This window comes from Xyrauchen texanus, chromosome 37, assembly GCF_025860055.1.
Source record: "Xyrauchen texanus isolate HMW12.3.18 chromosome 37, RBS_HiC_50CHRs, whole genome shotgun sequence".
Lineage (NCBI taxonomy): Eukaryota > Metazoa > Chordata > Actinopteri > Cypriniformes > Catostomidae > Xyrauchen > Xyrauchen texanus.
Genome location: NC_068312.1, coordinates 26,553,416 through 26,573,135, shown reverse-complemented (window position 1 = coordinate 26,573,135; position 19,720 = coordinate 26,553,416). Strand labels below are relative to the sequence as shown.

The window sequence follows — 19,720 nt, the reverse complement described above, 5'->3', positions numbered from 1 at the left end:
GACAGCTGAGTAGATCATCGGGGTCTCTCTTCCCTCCACCAAAGACATTTACAAAAACACTGCATCTGCAAAGCAACCAGCATTGTGGATGACCTCACACACCCCTCACACAAACTCTTCACCCTCCTGCCATCTGGAAAGAGGTACCGAAGCATTCGGGCCCTCACGGCCAGACTGTGTAACAGCTTCTTCCCCCAAGCCATCAGACTCCTCAATACTCAGAGACTGGACTGACACACACACACACACACACACACACACACACGTGTCCTGAGTTGCCCTTTAATTATTGTCACTTTATACCTGGCTGCTACCTCAATAACTTCTATATGCATAGAACACTATCTCATAGTAGGCCTATGTTTTGTTTACATTTGGCATTTTTAGAAACTGTCATCTTTTTGCACTACTGTGTACTGGTCGGCGCTGCACTGTCTCTCACTGTGCCTATTGTCCCGTTAATTTTTAGTAATTTATTGTACTGGCCTGTACTTTTTGCACACGTTTGCACGTGCACTTTATATAGGTATGTTATTTAATCTGTGTAGTCTCATGTGCTTCTGTGTTTGTCCTGTGTTGTTATGTAGCACCATGGTCCTGGAGGAATGTTGTCTTGTCTCACTAACTGTAAATGGTTGAACGACAATAAAAACCACTTGACTTGAACCACTTGACTTAAATGTTCAGTTTATATGTTTTAGCCCTACATAATGATTTACGCTAATTTACGCATTTATCCTATTTTAAAATAACTTTAATGAATTTAAATATTTTCATCAGGTCATCCTCATGTCCCCTTGGAAGTTTGGTGAGGTCCCCTAGTGGGCCTCGATCACCTGGTTAATACATAAGTGGGCCCCCCTCATCACAGGTCCTGGGACAATGTTCCCAATTGCACCCCCTTACCATAACCACCACAATACCTTTTTGTAATTACATATTTCAAAATCTTTTGCTTTTCAAAAAAATAAAGAACCATAATGTGTATAAATAAGTAAAATAACGCTATTTCATGTTGATGTTCCTTATTGCATGCAATGACCCATTAAAAGTGCAAAGGTTTTTATTTGGTCTGAGGGTAAAGCAGCTCTGTCATATGTAAGTGGCGCGCTCTGCTAATTCCTAGGAATTTCAAAAAATAAAAAATGCTCAAAAGGAAAAGACACAACTGAAAGGAAGCGAGAGGAGGAGCGCCGCCGCTGCTTGCCGTGGTAAAAGCAGCCTAGAGCTTCAGTGTGCGCACTGACAGCATGGCAGGAGACAGCGAGAGCAAGTTGGACAATCAAGCCGAAAATGAACATGTTGTCAGGCAACCTTTCCTCATCGGGGTAGCCGGCGGCACTGCCAGCGGCAAGGTCGGCATTCTGCTTTACCTTACAGATATCCATATATTAGGGGATGAATATAATCGTCCCTTTTTGTGTTTGTCTGAGAGATGAGCGCAAACGGACCGCGTGGCTCATTGTCACACGAAATCATCAATGTGCTGCTAGATACATTTATTATATTACTCGTGATTGACGTATGTAATGTAAGAACAATTTACAGATTTACTTTTGGAGTGCTTTAATTTTTATTTAATGATCTGAAAATATTCCTATTTTGGCCATTTTGATAAACGAAAACAACAGATAAATGATAGTATTTTAAAATTGTTACACACGTAAAGTGAGAGGTAGTTTCTGTCCGTTAAAACAAAGATGATTATATTCCAGCTTTTGACAGCCCACCCACACACCATCGACTTGGCAACTCAATAATACGTAAGCATTCCTTAAACTATTATTTTCATCTGAAGTGCTCAAGAGCCAATTTTATTTGGCTACATTTGCAAAACGTGACAACAAGGTTCTTAATAGGACTTTATGAACCGTCGCTTTAGTGTAGAGGCACAAGTACCGACTGTCTTTTGTTGTTAGAAAATGATACTCGCGCCGGTTGAATCACCACAATCCCTCTGATATTCTATCAGCTGCATTAAAATCCCATCAGATGTGCACGTTGAAATTACAGCTTTTAAGATGCAATGTGTTGACAAGAAAGAATAACTTTGCAGTAATACGGTGTACAACATTTGCTCGCGCCGGAGATTTTCTGATTGCCGGATGTTGTCAACTGTTATCCTAGCAGACACGAGCACAAAGAACAGCGTCTTTTTGTTTAATTTGCTAAGTGTGTCTTGTAATATTAGAGCATGAAATAACGGGTTTATTTGTGTTGTCATTGATCCTAAATATCTAAGCAATTTTAACGTTAAAGAGAAGTTATTGCGGAGCTTTTGTTGGCTAACGTTATTGAGGTCAGCGGCACAGTGTGTCACGTCTTGGCTCATGATGTGCGTAAAGGCGTGCGTAACGCAGCGACGCGTAAAGACGCCTCTTTTATTTAAGTATTTGCCTTTGGATAAATATATAATCGTCATCGCGTAGTTTATTATTAATATTGAAATGTTTTCTATTTATAATTTGTTTGTTTTTTTTGTCTGTTTCCATTTGCTTATCAAACATAAATTTGTATTGCAAAGTTTTCTGCAGTTTATGGGATATGTTGTGAGTGTGACAGCTGTCTCAGCTGTCAGGTGCACAAGCTTCTCTCTCCACCACACTTCATGGGAGAATGTGCTGTTTATTTCTCAGAGAATATGCTTTGACTATTTTTCCTGAAGCAGTATGTTATCATTCTTGTGTGTATGTCCATCCTGAATGTTTTGCCCAGTGCTAATATATTATGCCTCCAATGTAGTGTCCTCAGTGTACTGCTTTAAGGACACCAGTTTTATTTAGATACTGCATTCTGATTGAAAATGCTTTTACCGAAGCAGATATTAAGGGCATATATCAACATTTAGTGCACTTTAGTGATATTGGCATTACTTTTCTAATCAGCAGCTTATCTTGTTGGGTACACAATATATGTGGGAATAAAGCAGTGAAGTCATTTTAGTAAGTACTGCAATAATTGTTTTCATGTCATGCAAGGTGAAAGGAAAAGTTCACCCAAAAATGAATATTCTCTCATAATTTACTCACCCTTATGTTAGCCCAGATGTGTATGACTTTCTTCTACAAAACACAGACAAAGATTTTTTTTAGAAGAATATCTCAGTTCTGTAGGTTAATACAATTCAAATCAACTGGGTCCAAAACTTTGAAGCTTAAAAAGCACATAAAGGCAGCATGAAAGTTATCCATATAACTCCAGTGGTTAAATCCATGTCTTCAGGAGTGATCAGAAACACAGGTGTGAGTCAGAAAAAGATCAATAATTAAGTTGTTTTTTGCTACAAATCTCCACTTTCAAACAGCCCCCCTAAGTGCTCTTCTCTCTTAAGAGTATTTCTTCTTTTGTTTTTGGCTATTTGCATTATTCTTGCATATCGCCACCTAATGGGCTGTGAAGAGAATTTATAGTAAAAAAGGACTTAAATATTGATCTATTTCTCACCTACACTTATTATATTGCTTCTCAAGACATGGATTTAACCACTGAAGTAGTGTGAATTTCTTTAATGCTGCCTTTATGGGCTTTTTTGAGCTTACGTTTTGGACCCCATTGACTTGCATTGTGAGGACCTACAGAGCTGAAATATTCTTCCGTAAATTCTTTGTTGTGTTCCACAGAAGAGAGTCATGAGGGTGAGTAAATGACAAGATAATTTTTATTTTGGGGTGAACTATTTCTGTTTGTTTGGACCCTTCTTGTATCTGCAGTAATGGACTGTATCTTTTTAATTCTGAATATTGACCCACTATACTTCAGATCAGTTACTTAAATACTAGGGACTATGGTCTCTTTCTCCTTCCTGCTGTAAGATTTTATGTATTTAACAAATCTCTAAACATCAATGATAAAACAAAGTAATTATTGTCTTTTTTTTTTTAGCCTGCATGCCAGTGTGTCAGTTAGTGATATACAGACTAAATAACATACCTATATAAAGTGCACGTGCAAACGTGTGCAAAAAGTACGGGACAGTACAACAAGCTTGGCTATTTCTTGATGATAGACTATGTGAACAGACTACACCAGTAAATGTCAACCACTGCACCACAAAATAGTTCTTAAGCTCTTTTGCTTAATCTATGGAAAAGCATGAATATTACATTATTTATTAAGTAAATAAAGAAAAGGATGCTTTTCTGCATGCCTTATACTGTATATGCCCTATATGCTAACTATCAACTGATAATTTCACAGAGCTTCAAGTTCTAAGTTATAGAGGCTCTATAACTCAAATGTTGATTGGACATTTAGATTCATAAATTCAGAACTTTTTACACTCTAAAGTAAAATAAACTACACGGTCAAAAGGATGTGCTTGTTTAACATTTCATTTTTTAAAACCATGGGCACTTTGCTGCTATAACAGCTTCCTCTTGGGGAAGGCTTTTCACTAGATGTTGGAGCATGGTTTTGGGATTTGCTCCTTTTCAGGCACGAGCATCAATGAAGTCAGGCACTGATGTTGAACGATGCATCCTGACTTTCATTTTGTGTTACAGTTCATCTAGAGGTGTTCAGGTCTGGGATTTGTAAAGGCGAGTCAAGTTCTTCCACATCAGGCACACTAAACCATTTCTTAATGCACCTTGCTTTGTGCACAGAGGCATTGTCAGGCTGGGGCAGAAAAGGGCCCTCCCTAACACTGTTGCCACAGAGTTGGGCTTTGTCATTGAATGTCATTGGATGCTTTTGCATTTAGGTTTTTTCCTCACTGGGATTTCTGGAATAGCCAAACCCATGAATTACATAAGTAAAATAAATTGTAAGAGAAGCAGACTGATACAAAAAGTGAAGCATCCCAGTGCTGTTGAACTGTATATCAGCACTCTTGGAATGACACTCTTCCAATAAAATATTAGGACTGGAGCTAACTGTTATATAAATATACAGTATCTCACAAAAGTCAGTACACCACTCACATTTTTGTAAATATTTTTTTATATCTTTTCATGTGACAACACTGAAGAAATTACTAGGCATGCACCGAAATGAAAATTCTGGGCCGAAACCGAAACCGAAAATCCAGGATGCACTTGGCCGAAAACCGAAACCGAAATCTTTACCTATTTAAAAAAAAAAAATAAAAAATGGTGTGTATAATTGTATTAATTTTATACTTTTTCATTAATTTCATGAATTTAATGAATCTGAATTGAAAAACTACAAACCAATAAAATAAATCACACTTTTATTGAAAGTAACACCAAAATTGGACAAAAAATATATTAAAACTATATTAAATATTCTTCTTCTTTCAGTTCTGTAAAAATCTAATTTTACAGATTTTATTAACAATTATCCAAATAATGTAAAGTTTTAGAAAACTATTATTTGAAAAACAACAGTCAAGTAATGAACTTAGCTAGCATCTTTCAAAAAGTTTAAATATGCAACAGTCATTTTAATGAAAACAAAAGGCAGAACACAGAATGGCAGAGGACCTCTATTTCACTGATCTATAACTATAATATATAATTATATATATATATATAGATCAGTGCTCTATTTTGTTTATGTAAACAGATGTACATTTTAAGTGAAAATTATTGTGCAAAACAACAGTGCAAAACAGCAGTAATTGAACTAAATCCAACCTCAACTGTAAACGACAGATGTATCCTCGAGTGAAGAACAAGTGTAATCTAATTGCTATGCACATCAAATTGGACCGCTTTCTATTTAAGTACAAGCGACAGGTTTCTCTTCAAGAACAAAAGTTGCTAAACTTTCTGACAGTCTCTCCTGTCAGAAAGCTCATCAAGAACATGAGATGCTGCACTGAACAGTCTCTCACTCTCTGTGCTGGTGCTTGGGCAGATAATACCAAAGGAAAGCGGTCTTTGTTTATGCGCCCGTAGTCAATGGGATTGTCGCTTCTGGCGTAGTTCCGCTAGATACGCCTCAAGTTGTGTTGTAGCTGCGCTAGTTGTGACACTTTCCTGTAGAATCTCTTGCTGTACTCTGTATATATATATCTTGACATTTCTGCTGAATTAACACTGCAGATCGCAAATTTCTGCGATCCTTATCAGAAACTTTGAAGAATTTCCACACCGCTGACATGATCGGCCTTTGTTTGGTAGCGCTGTGATAAGGGCTAGATCGATCCAGAGTGAAATCTGAGCACTGAGGGGCAGGGCGAGGAGGTATTTTCGGCCTTTTTTCTCTTTCGGCCCAAAACCGAAAGTGCCATTTTCGGCCGAACATTTTCGGCGGCCGAAATTTCGGTGCATCCCTAGAAATTACACTTTGCTACAATGTAAAGTAGTGAGTGTACAGCTTGTATAACAGTGTAAATTTGCTGTCCCCTCAAAATAACTCGACACACAGCCATTAATGTCTAAACCGCTGGCAACAAAAGTGAGTACACCCCTAAGTGAAAATGTCCTATTGGGCCCAAAGTGTCAATATTTTTTGTGTGGCCACCATTATTTTCCAGCACTGCTTTAACCCTCTTGGGTATGGAGGTCATCAGAGCTTCACAGGTTGCCACTGGTGTCCTCTTCCACTCCTCCATGACAACATTACGGAGCTGGTGGATGTTAGAGACCTTGTGCTCCTCCACCTTCCGTTTGAGGATGCCCCACAGATCCTCAATAGGGTTTAGGTCTGGAGACATGTTTGTCCAGTCCATCACCTTTACCCTCAGCTTCTTTAGCAAGGCAGTGGTTGTCTTGGAGGTGTGTTTGGGGTCGTATCATGCTGGAATACTGACCTGCGGCCCAGTCTCCGAAGGGAGGGGATCATGCTCTGCTTCAGTATGACACAGTACATGTTTGCACTCATGGTTCCCTCAATGAACTGTAGCTCCCCAGTGCCGGCAACACTCATGCAGCCCCAGACCATGACACTCCCACCACCATGCTTGACTGTAGGCAAGACACGCTTGTCTTTGTACTCCTCACCTGGTTTCCGCCACACATGCTTGACACCATCTGAACCAAATAAGTTTATCTTGGTCTCATCAGACCACAGGACATGGTTCCAGTAATCCATATACTTAGTCTGCTTGTCTTCGGCAAACTGTTTGCGGGCTTTCTTGTGCATCATCTTTAGAAGAGGCTTCCTTCTGGTACGACAGCCATGCAGACCAATTTGATGCAGTGTGTGGCATATGGTCTGAGCACTGAGACCTTGTAACACTAACAAGTCACATGACACCGGGGAGGGAAAATGGCCAATTAGGCCCAGTTTGGACATTTTCACTGAGGGTGTACTCACTTATGTTGCCAGCGGTTTAGACATTAATGGCTGTGTGTCGAGTTATTTTGAGGGGACAGCAAATTTACACTGTTATACAAGATGTACACTCACTACTTTACATTGTAGCAAAGTGTCAATTCTTCAGTGTTGTCACATGAAAAGATATAATCAAATATTTACAAAAATGTGAGGGGTGTACTCACTTTTGTGAGATACTGTATATAGAGGATAAATGCCAAGCATGTCACTAGCTTTCTATTATTTTATGTAGTTTATCTGGTCAGCATCACAAATTACCACTCAATTGATTAAATTTGTATCAGTCAATGATCTCATCTTCTCACCTCTATGAAGACTCAACTTGTATGACTTTTTCTTCTTCTGCAGAAGATATGTTGGAGATATGAGGTGTTTTAGTCCATACAATGCAAGTCAATGGAGTCCAACACTTTTAAGTTCCATGAAAGACAATAAAGACATTACACTTGCTTGCACTTGATGCATGTGCAGAGCTCTTTGCATGTGTCAAGCACGAGGAAGAGACTGCAGAGGTCAAGAATTGTAGTGAAAAAGGAGATGCATTCTATTATGTTTCTCTCTCAAATATAATTGTATCACTTCAGGAGACATGGATTAACACATTTGAGCTGTATGGATTTATTCTATGCTGCCTCTGTCTTTTATGGACCTTGAAGGTTTAGGACCCCATTCAGGGCTAGACATTAATGCTTGTCCACTTGTCCAGGACAAGTTGATTTTTGAAGAGGCAAGTGAAAGAGAATTTCAGTTGCCCAACCGGACCACAGACTGATTAAAACATCAAAAAAATACATAAAAAAATATCCAGCTATATTTGTGATAGCCTAGGCCTTTGTCCCTTATTAGAAAGTTCATATTCTTATTCTGCTGTTGAATGTAATCCATAGAACATCATTTTATAATTCGCTAGCAATCTAGTAACAGCTGTGCCTTGATTGATTGACAGGCTGGGTATGTGTGTGTGCTTAACGTCTGTGTTCCGAAAATGCTCGCGCTAATGCATGTCAAATACATTTCAAAATTCTGCCGAAATGCCCGTCTTGGTGAGGTATTTATGTAAACACAGAGAGTGATGTCTATAGTGAACGTAAACAGTGGAGAAAAAAAATCAGATTTGTATTAAAATGTCAGACTTGTATGTATAAATGTAGGCTAATAGACCTGCTGCGTCTAGTGTGTCATAATCGGACAAACATAACAAGAAAGTGAGAAAACACTCACTGCTCTTACCCTCAACTTTAGTAGCTTTAAAAAGTATTATAATGATATGGTGACAACCTGTTGTAGTTTTGTTGCAATTAATTTTGAATGTTTACTTGAATCATTTAGTTACTAGTTTTGATTAATTACTTAAGACCTTGAAAACAGTCTTCCATAATTAACATATTAGTTAGTGTTATTATTTGTTGTGAAGCTGGTATTGTTATAACATATATATCCTTTATTGTACATGGTAGATATTGCTGCAATAACATGATGAAAAAGTAGATCTCATTCCATAGAAGTGTGAACATCCCTATTGTAAATGATGGTGATGGATGCTTTCCTTTATTTGACCATTGGAGGACAAGCACATGGCAATGCTTAATGTCAAGCCCTACCATTGAATTGAATTGAATTGAATTGAATTGAATGCCTTTATTGTCATTGTACTTTACAATACAACGAAATTGGGAGCACTCTCCACTGGTGTATACAATAAATACATTTTAATAATCTACTTATCTATGTATTCATAAAATAATATGTATATATATATATATATATATATATATATATATATATATATATATATATATATATATATATATATATATATATAAATAAATAAATAAATAAATAAAAAACAGTACAAACCATTGACTTATATTGTAAGGGCAAACAAACATAATATACAAGTGTCCTTCAAAAAATCTTTCTTTGTGTTCCGCAGAAGAAAGTCATACACGTTTGAGACCGCATAAGGCTGAGCAAATAATGAGGGAATTATAATTATTTTGGTGAACTATTCCCTTTCATTTAAGACTCAAGTTTTGCTAAGTTGTTGAATCCCTTTTAAATAAAAGGTGTGCCACAGAGTGTTTGTCTTTTGTACAGTTATATTTGAAGGTAGAGACATGTTGCTGTTTCTTTCTCTTGCACTTGGCTCATCCTGTTCAGGGTGTGTCCTTCTCCATATCAGTATGCTTGGGGACTAAGGTTTGTTTTGGCTCATAAGTATATTGTTTTTGGAGTTCAAGTGAGTTTTTATGAATCAAGTCTGTCTAACAGAGACCAAGCATTGCTAAGCTGCAGAGGGGTGCAGAATTTTCTAGCCTTTTAGTGACAGTGAGCAAGCACCTGCTTGTGCTTGTCATAACTGTTAATAGTTTGTGGTTTGAGTGCAAGGCATGTCAGCTGTGTGTGTATGTAGGCAATAGGCTTTGTTTAATTTTCTGAATATGCCTGTTTCTTGTGTCAGCAGAGCAAATACATTTAGGGATTGAACAGATGCTCAAAAGAAGAATTAAAAGGCATGACGTGCTATCACAGAGCCAGTTCTGTTATGTCATGTTCTGTGTTTATTGTATGCCTTGAATGGGGATTGGTGTGATTTTTCACTTTTTGTATTTCACCTCATGAGTGAAAAATTTGTGTCACTTGTATTTAATGTGTTTCCGTAAAACAGGAGGCTCTTGAACTATTGTTGTCTACAGGTAACTACAGTCTGAGTTGGTATTTTGTACTTATTTTTCAGTCTTATCCACACGATAAATGAAGATTGCTCATTGAAACTTGCTTTAAATGATAAAGTTCGCCAAAAAAAAAGAAATTCTGTCATTATTTACTCACCCTCATATTGTTTCTGTGTGATTTTCTGTCTTCGGTGGACTACATTAAGAGCTGTTAGGGGCAGAATGACGTCTCATTCACTTTCATTGTATTGAAAAAAGATGCAATGGACTTGTGTCTGAGACTTAAATTCTACCTAACATCATTATTTGTGTTCCATAGAAGAAAGAAAGGCATGCAGGTTTGGAACAACATGAGGGTGAATAAATTAATACAGATTTTAGTTTTTTAGTTTTTTTTTTCAAAATATTTGGTAAAACTGTTTCTTAAGCACATACGTGGAACCTATTTACAATCTTGTCATCTCTTTTTCTTCAGTCATCAGTCTGCGGGAAGATCATGGAGCTTCTTGGCCAGAATAAGATTGACCATCATCAGAGGCAGGTGGTTATCCTCAGTCAGGACAGTTTCTACAGGGTACTGACCTCTGAACAGAAGGCCAAGGCTCTCAAGGGACAATTTAACTTCGACCACCCAGGTAGACCATCATTTATTTAGTATGTTTTATTTGAATTATTTTGGTTTACACAGAGAATTTCAAACTGGGATCTGGGACCCCCAAGGGGCTAGGGGGTCAGCAAAAAAAATTAGAGAAAGAAAAAAGTAAAGGGGAAAAAAATAAATAATATCAACATTATTTGAAATTATTACCGTTTTATTCTAAAACCGTGGGATTTCTAACAATTATTTTATTCTTTTGACAGCAAAGTCTTACACCTTAAGAAATAAAAACAAATCCCTTCATAAATTATGAAAAAAAAATATGAATTTCAATGTTTCTCTTTGGGTTTAAACATCTTACTTGCAATAAATGGAGCTGGAGCTGCCGCTCCGCTGAAGCAAAACTTGCGCGTCGAGCATCTTTAAAGGAAACACACCGGCGTTACCTCTTTAATGCAGATATATTTCATGTGTTAAAGCTTTATTAAAGTTCAAACAATATGGAAGCAGATCATGTAAATAACTACAAACTCTGAAACTGGCATTTCTCTGTGTGATCAGTGCCTCTTCTATGAGTTGCGTGAATGTCCCGATCAAAGGGGGAGAGATTGAAACTGCATCCGGCTGATGCACACTGTCCCAGGAACGCTCATCACTCGAGCGCTTAATGCAGCTAGATTATGACGTGATGGCTCGTGACTTTTTGAATCATGATATATGTGTCACTGTGTATTGGTTATTGTGAAGCAAATTGGCGAAACACAGCTTTATTAATAAGAGAGAGTTGTTTTTTGTGAGTTAAAGTTGGATTGAAGTAAACAGAAAGGCGAGAGAGGAAGTCCTCACCTCATTGTACACTGCAACAAAATACGTTTTTGATTTGTTTTTCTTTTGGCTTGTTTTCCAATATAAAGATCTAAAACTCCTTTAAAACAATGTACATTTTCTTTAGCAGCTATACTACAGAAGAAAAAATTGTTATTTGAGAATATTGAATATAATATTAAAAATACAAATATTTTAAAACATCTAAAAATCCTTTAAAAAAAGATGCATTCACCTGAGAAGCAGCATATAAGATATTTATACTTGCTTTTTGAGAATAAATCTTGAATATATGTATATTTAGTCTTTACTGCACTTGCAGAAGTTAAACCAAGTGAAAAAATACACTTATATACAAAGTACACTTATATTTAAGACACATTCTCTTAAAGCAAGTCTAAATATCTTAAATGTTGTTCCTCAAGTCAATATATCTTGCTTTAAGGATTTTTAGACTATTTTAATTGGGAGACAGGACAAAAACTCTTGATAACAATAGGATTTTTTGCAGTGAATTTCTTTCCTGAATTAAACTTAATAAAAAAAAAATGTTTTCTCTTTAATTCAATGAATGTCATTTAGAGGTATTTTTTTAAAAGATGATTTTGTCCTCTTCATTGTTAGTAAGCATGTTTAATACAACCTTTAAGTCAGGGCACAAGCTGAATAATCGGTTAAGAGCTAATGATTAATCGGTGCAATAATTGCAGAATAGCTGAATAACCATTCTAATAATCATTAGATTAATTATCAAAATAATAATTAGTTGCAGCCCTAATTCTGAGCAGAATACAGCTTTAACAGTAGATGCTGTCTGTGTACTTTGGCAGATGTGTGTGAGCCTGAGTGACCGTCTGCCTGACTCAGCCACCCTCACACACACTCATTCGGTGGCAGCAAAAAAGGCTTATCACCTTGTTCTATAAATACCACCACCTGTGGATCTTGCAACCCTAGAACAGTTTGCTGTGATCTTCTGTATCATCCTTGTTTTCTGTTCCACAGATGCGTTTGATAATGAATTGATAGTCAAGACCCTGTGTGACATCATGGAGGGAAAAACTGTCCAAATACCAGTCTATGACTTTGTTACCCATTCAAGGTCAGTTCAGACCATATATGAGAGTTTTTGGTTGCTACGATTGCCATTGCTTGATTTCGACATGTTTGGATTTGTGTGTTTGCATAAATAATGGCATTATGTAAGCTGTTTGTTCAGGTATTTCCTGATTTGCTTGTTTTCCTTAAACATTGTAGGAAAGAGGAAACGGTCACAGTGTATCCAGCAGATGTGGTTTTATTTGAAGGCATCCTCATGTTTTACTCACAAGAAATACGAGATCTGTTTCAGATGAAGCTGTTTGTGGATACAGATGCAGATACACGTCTGTCACGCAGAGGTGTGTGTGGGCTTGATTGAGATTAATTGGTCTCAATAAGTTCTTGACAGAAACCAAGTTGATGCACAGTGTGGTTGTGATATGATGGCATATTTCACAGCTATTGGATTCATATCTTCATACAGCTCTCTCTCTCTCTCTCTCTCTCTCTCTCTCTCTCTCTCTCTTTTCTCCTCTACCTTCAGTCCTGAGAGACATTAGTGAGAGAGGTCGCGACCTAGAGCAAGTGCTGAGCCAATATATAACGTTTGTGAAGCCTGCCTTTGAGGAGTTCTGTCTGCCAGTGAGTTCTGCAACTTCCTACTCTCTCCTACTTTAAATGCTGACTTTGTAGTATTTGGAGAGTATCTGTGGCATTTTATAATGATTTTCTGTATAAATTAATTTTCAGCTTGCATAGGTGTATATTTATTATAGAGATGTTCACTTTGTAGTCTTAAAACCTGGAAGAGGCTAAGCATTTTCACTCCAGGGCAGTAAAATGGCAGTTTGCAATTTATTAATAAAATGAGTGTTATGAGTGTTCTATGTCACTTGAAGAAACGTTCCCATTTTGTTCTACAACATTTACACAGTCATGCCTGAAAAAAATAATTTTGAAACAGTTTTAAAAATGCACGTTGCTGATAAGTTGCTACTTAACAACAATGGACTACAATGGCAATTCGTCAAGCATGTAAACTCGCATTGTAAATATCTATGACTTAAATATCTATCACTTCATTTATAGTCTCAAAGCAGTCCTGGTTTTGATGGTAATGTCTGCTCTAAGTGTTGTTCTCATTTCACTCTCGAAAGTTTGAGCAAAACATTTAAAGGAATATTCCTTGTTCAATACAAGTTAAACTCAATCGACAGCATTTGTGGCATAATGTTGATTACCACAAATTGTATATATTTTTTTTCATCCCTACTTAAAAAAGCAAAAATCGAGGTTACATTTAACATAAGTATGTCACTTACAATGGAAGAGAATGTGGCCAATATTTGGGGTTTAATCACAGAAATGTGAAGCTTCCAATTTTTTAAAGTGCTTCCATTTAATTCTTCTGTTAAAACTTGTATATTATTTGAGCTGTAAAGTTGTTTAAATTGTAATTTTTACAGTAATTTTAAGGTTGTTGACATTACATCGTCATGGCAATGAAGTTGTACAATTTTATATAACTTCACACAGAAAAGGTTAGTACGTGATTTTATCACACTAAAATAATGTTAACACATACTGTTTATGTCTTGTGGCTATACAAGTGAGTATTTTAACATTCAAAAATAGTTGAATACCAAATACCATTCAGTGAGTGCCTCACTGTAACCCAAATGTTTGCTTTTTTGCAACAAAAAGGAGGGACGATGTCAAAATACTTTTGTGGCAATCAATATTATGACATAAATGCTGTCAACTGAGCTTAACTTGTGTTGAACCCAGAATACTCCTTTAAATCCTTTACACTCTTCACATGATATATATCAAAATGCCTCAACTTTTGTTTTCATCTCCACTTATAATATGATGCCATCTCTTTTGTGAGTGTGTTCTGAAAGTACCTCCTAACTTCCTCCCACCCTTCCCACCCCCATTACCGCCCATATTTTTACATTCGTTCATGCCTATTCCGTGAGTCTTTTTTCAGTACGGCTAAACTAGGGGGTTTCATATTTAATTATTTTTAGAATCACTTGTTTTTCACACATCACTTGTTAGCAACTTTTTATTTTTTAAGTACACAATGGTTTCAAAATTTGTTCTGTTTTAGGCTAGACTGTGTAAAATTTAATAGTCTCTAACAATTCAAGTCTTAACTATTGCTAACAATTTTTTTTTTTTTATTCATAAATTGAAAACTGCTATTGTAAAACCCATTGGATATTCCTGAGGGAACCTATGGTGAATTAATTTTACGGGTTGGCCTGCAAACGGAAGTTTTGACTGAAGAGCTCTGTTAATGTTTACTACAAAAGCTGAAAGGTCTAAAATAAAATATAAAAGACCATTTATTGGTGCTTTTTATTCATTTCAAATAGTGTTATATCAAGATGTTTGAAGGTTATTCAAAATGGCATTTTCTGTTTATGAGAGCGCATGATTTTGGCATTTTATCAAGAGAAAGCAGGTGGTGAAATGTTGGAATGTTATTTTTCTAGGATGCCATCTTGAGTTTATTTTCTTCTCATAGCTTCTTATTTGGTTTTTTCCTCCTATTTGTTTTGCACTCAGACAAAAAAGTATGCTGATGTGATCATTCCAAGGGGAGCTGATAACCTGGGTGAGATTTGAGTGTTTATTTTCCAAACATTTGATTAGACTTTACCAGGGAAGAGAGGAGACACAAGTAGATTGATATGGAAATGTTTTGGAACAGTTTATCATATAGCTTGTTTTGAAAGAAGGAATGTTTTGAGGGTGCCAAGCAAGGCCAGGTTTAGTCTAAACTTTAAACGTTCCAACAAGTTTTGCCTCTTTCTCACCCTGAGTGTCTTTTCATACTTGAATACTTCAACTACAAAACTACTTGTGAAACTAGTGATAAAGCCATAACAAATGTGGGTACATGTGACCTGCTCTATTATTTTGAATCACTTTGACCAAGAAACACATGCACTAGAGAAAAAGAATAGTCTCTGCTGTCTGATATAAATAAATGTTTCTACTCCAAATGTTGCCGAGATATAATAATCTAAATAAATTTGTGATGTAATGTGCTATGTATATAATATAATATGCTTTCACATCTAAACTCCATGTTCACTTGTTAATTTATTTCTCTCTAGTTGCCATAAATTTGATAGTGCAGCACATTCAGGATATTCTGAATGGTGGCTTGACCAAACGCTTGAACGGCTACCTCAACGGCCACAACATACCTCGTAAACGGCATCCCTCAGAGTCCAGCAGCAGGCCACATTGACCTGCCCTCTCCCAGAATGTCAGGGAATTCAATAGAGACAGATTGTTTAAAGGAGGGATGCAAAAGGTGTGGAAGGATGGAAAGAAGGATTGCTTGTGCATTCTGTTAATTAGCCAACACTGTATTTAAGACTTAATGAATCAAGAAGAAATGTTTTTAAAGACCACCTTCTTTTATTTCATACTGCTTCCATCTTTGTTTTTTTTTGACTGGCTGCACTTATCTTCTAGTTCTGGGATGGTAAAAGTTCAAAATGGATTTTCCTTTACTATTTATTTCAATTTATTTTCATCATATGTTTTGTAGCTCATGGAAAGTGTTTGTTGAATAAATGGGGATTGAACTTATTATTATTATTATTTTAACCTTGGTTATTTATTTATTTATTTTTTAAAAAGGACAACATTTGCAGATAACTATTTTGCATCATCAAAATACCCATCAGAGTCAAAAGACAAAGGATGTTTTGAAATTACTTGTTGTTTCTGTTTTGCTTGGCAGTCATCTTGTTGGTTTATTATTGAGTGTTCTGGCATTATTTTTTCTTGTCCCCATAAAATCAGTGTTTCTTACAAATAAGAATAATTTACATTTAACATAAACCTACATTTTCACTTGAAATTTTCAGGTAGTGTTGCGGTTTCACAACAGGCCTCTCAGGGTGCAATTATTAGTACTGAAAACAATAACTCCGAGCTAATATAGTGATCATCATTGATTTGAAAACTGGCAGTACTTAATTGATTGAATTTACAATTAAATCTTACAATTAAATGATGTCCTCATTAGGGGTAGTTCATCCAAAAATTTTAATTCTCATCATTTACTCAACTTCATGCCATCTCAGGTGTGTATGACTTTCTTTCTTCTGCAGAACACAAATGCAGATTTATTTGTAAAATATCTAAACTCAGTATGTCCACAGCAAGTGAATGTTGGCCAGAAATTTGATTCTCCAAAAATAACATAAATGCTACATTAAAGTCATCCATACGACTCCAGTGGTTAAATCCATATCTTCTGAGGCTGATATGATACGTGTGGATGAGAAACAGAACAAAATAAGTCCTTTTTACTATAAATCTCCTTTGACCAGCCCCAACCAGTAAGTGGCGATATGCACAAAGAATGTGAATCACCAAAAAACAAAATAAGGTGAAAGTGGAGATTGATCACATCTGGGATGGCATGAGCATTTTTGGGCAAATTATTTAAGCATAATTATGTAATGTAAAACCAAACCCATTGGTTAATTGTGCAGAACTGCACTGGAGTATTATTATAAGCAGTAAGCTATGTGTCAAAAGAATTATGTTCTTATACTATGCACTGTACCCTTGACTCTAATAATGCAATTTGATACTCCGTTCAAAGCGCTCCTGAATTAGACACTTGGTGTGTGGCATTTAGGCAAAAAGATGAGATGTTTAATTGACATTAATTATCTTCTCAGAGTCTCTTTATCCTATTTGTTCACTTTGCAATGTCTATTTCATGTACTTTCATTTAGTTTTTAACTGACCTGCGACTATCACAGTATTTTACCAAAATATAGTGAACACCATGATGCCACTTTGGTCAGTCTTTTGACAGCTCACCAAAGAGTTAATTTAGTGTTTTGAACATGTATTTTCCCACTTTCCCACATGTTGGCTGATATATACACATTGTTTATTTTCTCCTGTAGCCATAGAGCTGCAGAGAAGCCATTTCGTGGAACTCTGTGGAAATCATTCAGGAAGTTGGGATGTGAGTCACTCACCTGTTAATTTAGCTAATCAACATTAAAATCTGACCCTTATTGTTAAGTGATCCCATATCTTTTCCTTTTGGTCTTTGGTTTGAAATCTTCTCATTGAATTTGAGAATGACTGTTCTTATTAAGTTTAATTTATATTTTACTGTATTTTCTTTTCTGGCTGACCTATTTTTTTATTTATTTTTTCCAGCATTGCTGCTATGATACTGGGTGATTTATTTACCATCCAATGTAAATAATCCTAAATGTTCAGTTATTGATTGATGTAAACGAAAATGGATTTGACTCTCTCTCTCTCTCTCTCTCTTCTCTCTGTGTTAATTTATATATATATATATATATATGGTATTCAATTAACTTGGTCATTAATTGATTTGAGATTAATAACCAATGTTCCTAAAGTCTGAATCGGTTACAGTACATTTTGTGCCATCATAAACCTTTGTATGTTGAGATTTTTTAGACTTCTTTACTTTGTGTTGAATTTAATATGTCACTTGTCTTAGATAAATGTGCGTAGATATTACAGTTCTAAACAGCACTTGTTTGGAAACACCCAGTATCGCACATCTCAACCTCTATTGCAAAGGGTTTGGAAATATTAGCACATATTTAATCAACAGCTCTACTTGGCCCTGACTGCATTCATTAATTCATACCTACGCATAATCTCTTAACAGCTTGTACACTCAGTGTATAATCCTACTTGTCTGAAAATGATGCAAATATTCTAGAAATTATTTTAACTGAAATGTGTAGGGTTTAAGTTGTTGCAACTGTCATCATATGTGCAATCAATTAGTTGGTTTGTATTTGTGTTGATATCAGAAAGTAATCCCAGACTGAAACAGTTGGTTGTCTGAAAGCAAAGAGGGCATAGCTTTGGGGAGATGTCAAATGTATGGTGTTTTGCATGATGGACTATTATATTTTTTAAAATGTTTCTTAAATTATTGATGCCTTTGAGTTTAGGTGCTTGCTGAGAGGAGGTCCTACTAAATAAATTGCAGAAAAGATTGCATGCTCAAAAGATGTTGTTGGCCAAACAGACCAACATAAGACTTTACAACAGCATTTCAGTCACAATGCAATGCATATTACTAACATTTTATCTTAAAATATTAAAATAATTCTTAAAGCTGGAGAAGTATGGGCTTTTTTTGTTCCTTTTTAACTATTCATGTTTGGTTCAATCCATAATTATTGTATCATCCTGTAAATGTGTAAACAATTGCAGAAAGTTGTATGACAAAGTCATTGACAGCAAAGCTGAAATAAAGGTTTTTGTACTCCTCATGCTTGTTAAACTTTGGTTGCCTCGAGTGAACACACATGGCCATCTGAGAGCTGTACAGTCACATTTGCTGGTGCCAGACAAAGGTCAATGCCTCTCTTTTGAGAACTTATTGCAAGCTGAACAGAAGTACACAATGGACTAGATCAGTATAAAGATAACATGAGAGCATACATCAACATAAAAACAGTTCATGGGGGTTATGTTGTCCTTTTGGTCACCCCATAGAAATAGGAAAATGCCACCTTGTGCCTATAAAAAAAAATTCTCAAGCTAAATATAAGTGTGAATGAGAGTGTTAATCTGAATGAAATTGGGGGATTCTGTTGAGGAGATTGTTGCATCTAGTGCCATTCTTGATGGTAGCCTTCCAAAAGAAAGTTTATGTTTTGCATGCAGAGAGATTTGTCAATTTCTGGCTGGCTTTTATAAAATCTGAAGGATTGTCAAGGTCTACATGTATCTCCCAGGCCCTATTCATACCAAAGGGATTTACTAAAGAGTTAGACAAATTATTATTTGATATTGTTTGGAAAAGTACGCTTCATAGTAATTACGTAAAGAAAAATATTTTATGGGTGGTTTGAATGTTTGCATATACAACGTCAAATAACACTTAAGATAAATTAATGAAAGAACTTTGTTAGAAATAGTTGCTCTATGTGGAATGTTTCCCTAACCATTTACTTAAACAACTTGGTGGTATTAACGGTTTTCTTATATATAGTTTTGATGTTGAATAAAAATCTCTTAAATGATCTATTTCACTGGCAAGTCCTTCTGACATGGTGTTTGATTCTAAAACATACTTTTTCTCCTCACTCTTTTTTTTTTTTACATTTGAAACAATATGTAGGCTACATCACATTGAAATAGATCACCATTTGTCTTAGTTGGTCAGTTATTGAATTCTGATGGTCAGTTTTTGAGTATTAATGAATTGTGTTGTAAATTTAAGTGTAATAATTCAGTCAAAGAACACCTGTTGTGAACTCAAATTACATCAAAACTGTTC

General features: G+C 35.9%; 1 protein-coding gene across 1 annotated transcript; it reads left to right on the top strand.

The window, feature by feature from the left end:
* The first annotated feature begins 1,241 nt into the window (after positions 1 to 1,241).
* Positions 1,242 to 18,560, top strand: LOC127630843 (uridine-cytidine kinase 2-A-like). The gene is made up of 7 exons (XM_052108659.1): positions 1,242 to 1,355; positions 10,396 to 10,555; positions 12,349 to 12,445; positions 12,601 to 12,743; positions 12,929 to 13,026; positions 14,962 to 15,010; positions 15,516 to 18,560. Exons 1-7 carry the CDS (start codon positions 1,251 to 1,253, stop codon positions 15,650 to 15,652), a joined length of 789 nt encoding a protein of 262 aa, XP_051964619.1. The 5' UTR covers positions 1,242 to 1,250; the 3' UTR covers positions 15,653 to 18,560.
* Positions 18,561 to 19,720: the final 1,160 nt, after the last annotated feature.

Coding starts and splice junctions, on each gene's coding strand:
- LOC127630843 (XM_052108659.1), top strand. CDS start 1,251: ATGGCAGGAGACAGCGAGAGCAAGTTGGACAATCAAGCCGAAAATGAA. Junction 13,027..14,961: donor TTGAGGAGTTCTGTCTGCCA/GTGAGTTCTGCA, acceptor TTTTGCACTCAG/ACAAAAAAGTATGCTGATGT. Junction 15,011..15,515: donor AAGGGGAGCTGATAACCTGG/GTGAGATTTGAG, acceptor ATTTCTCTCTAG/TTGCCATAAATTTGATAGTG.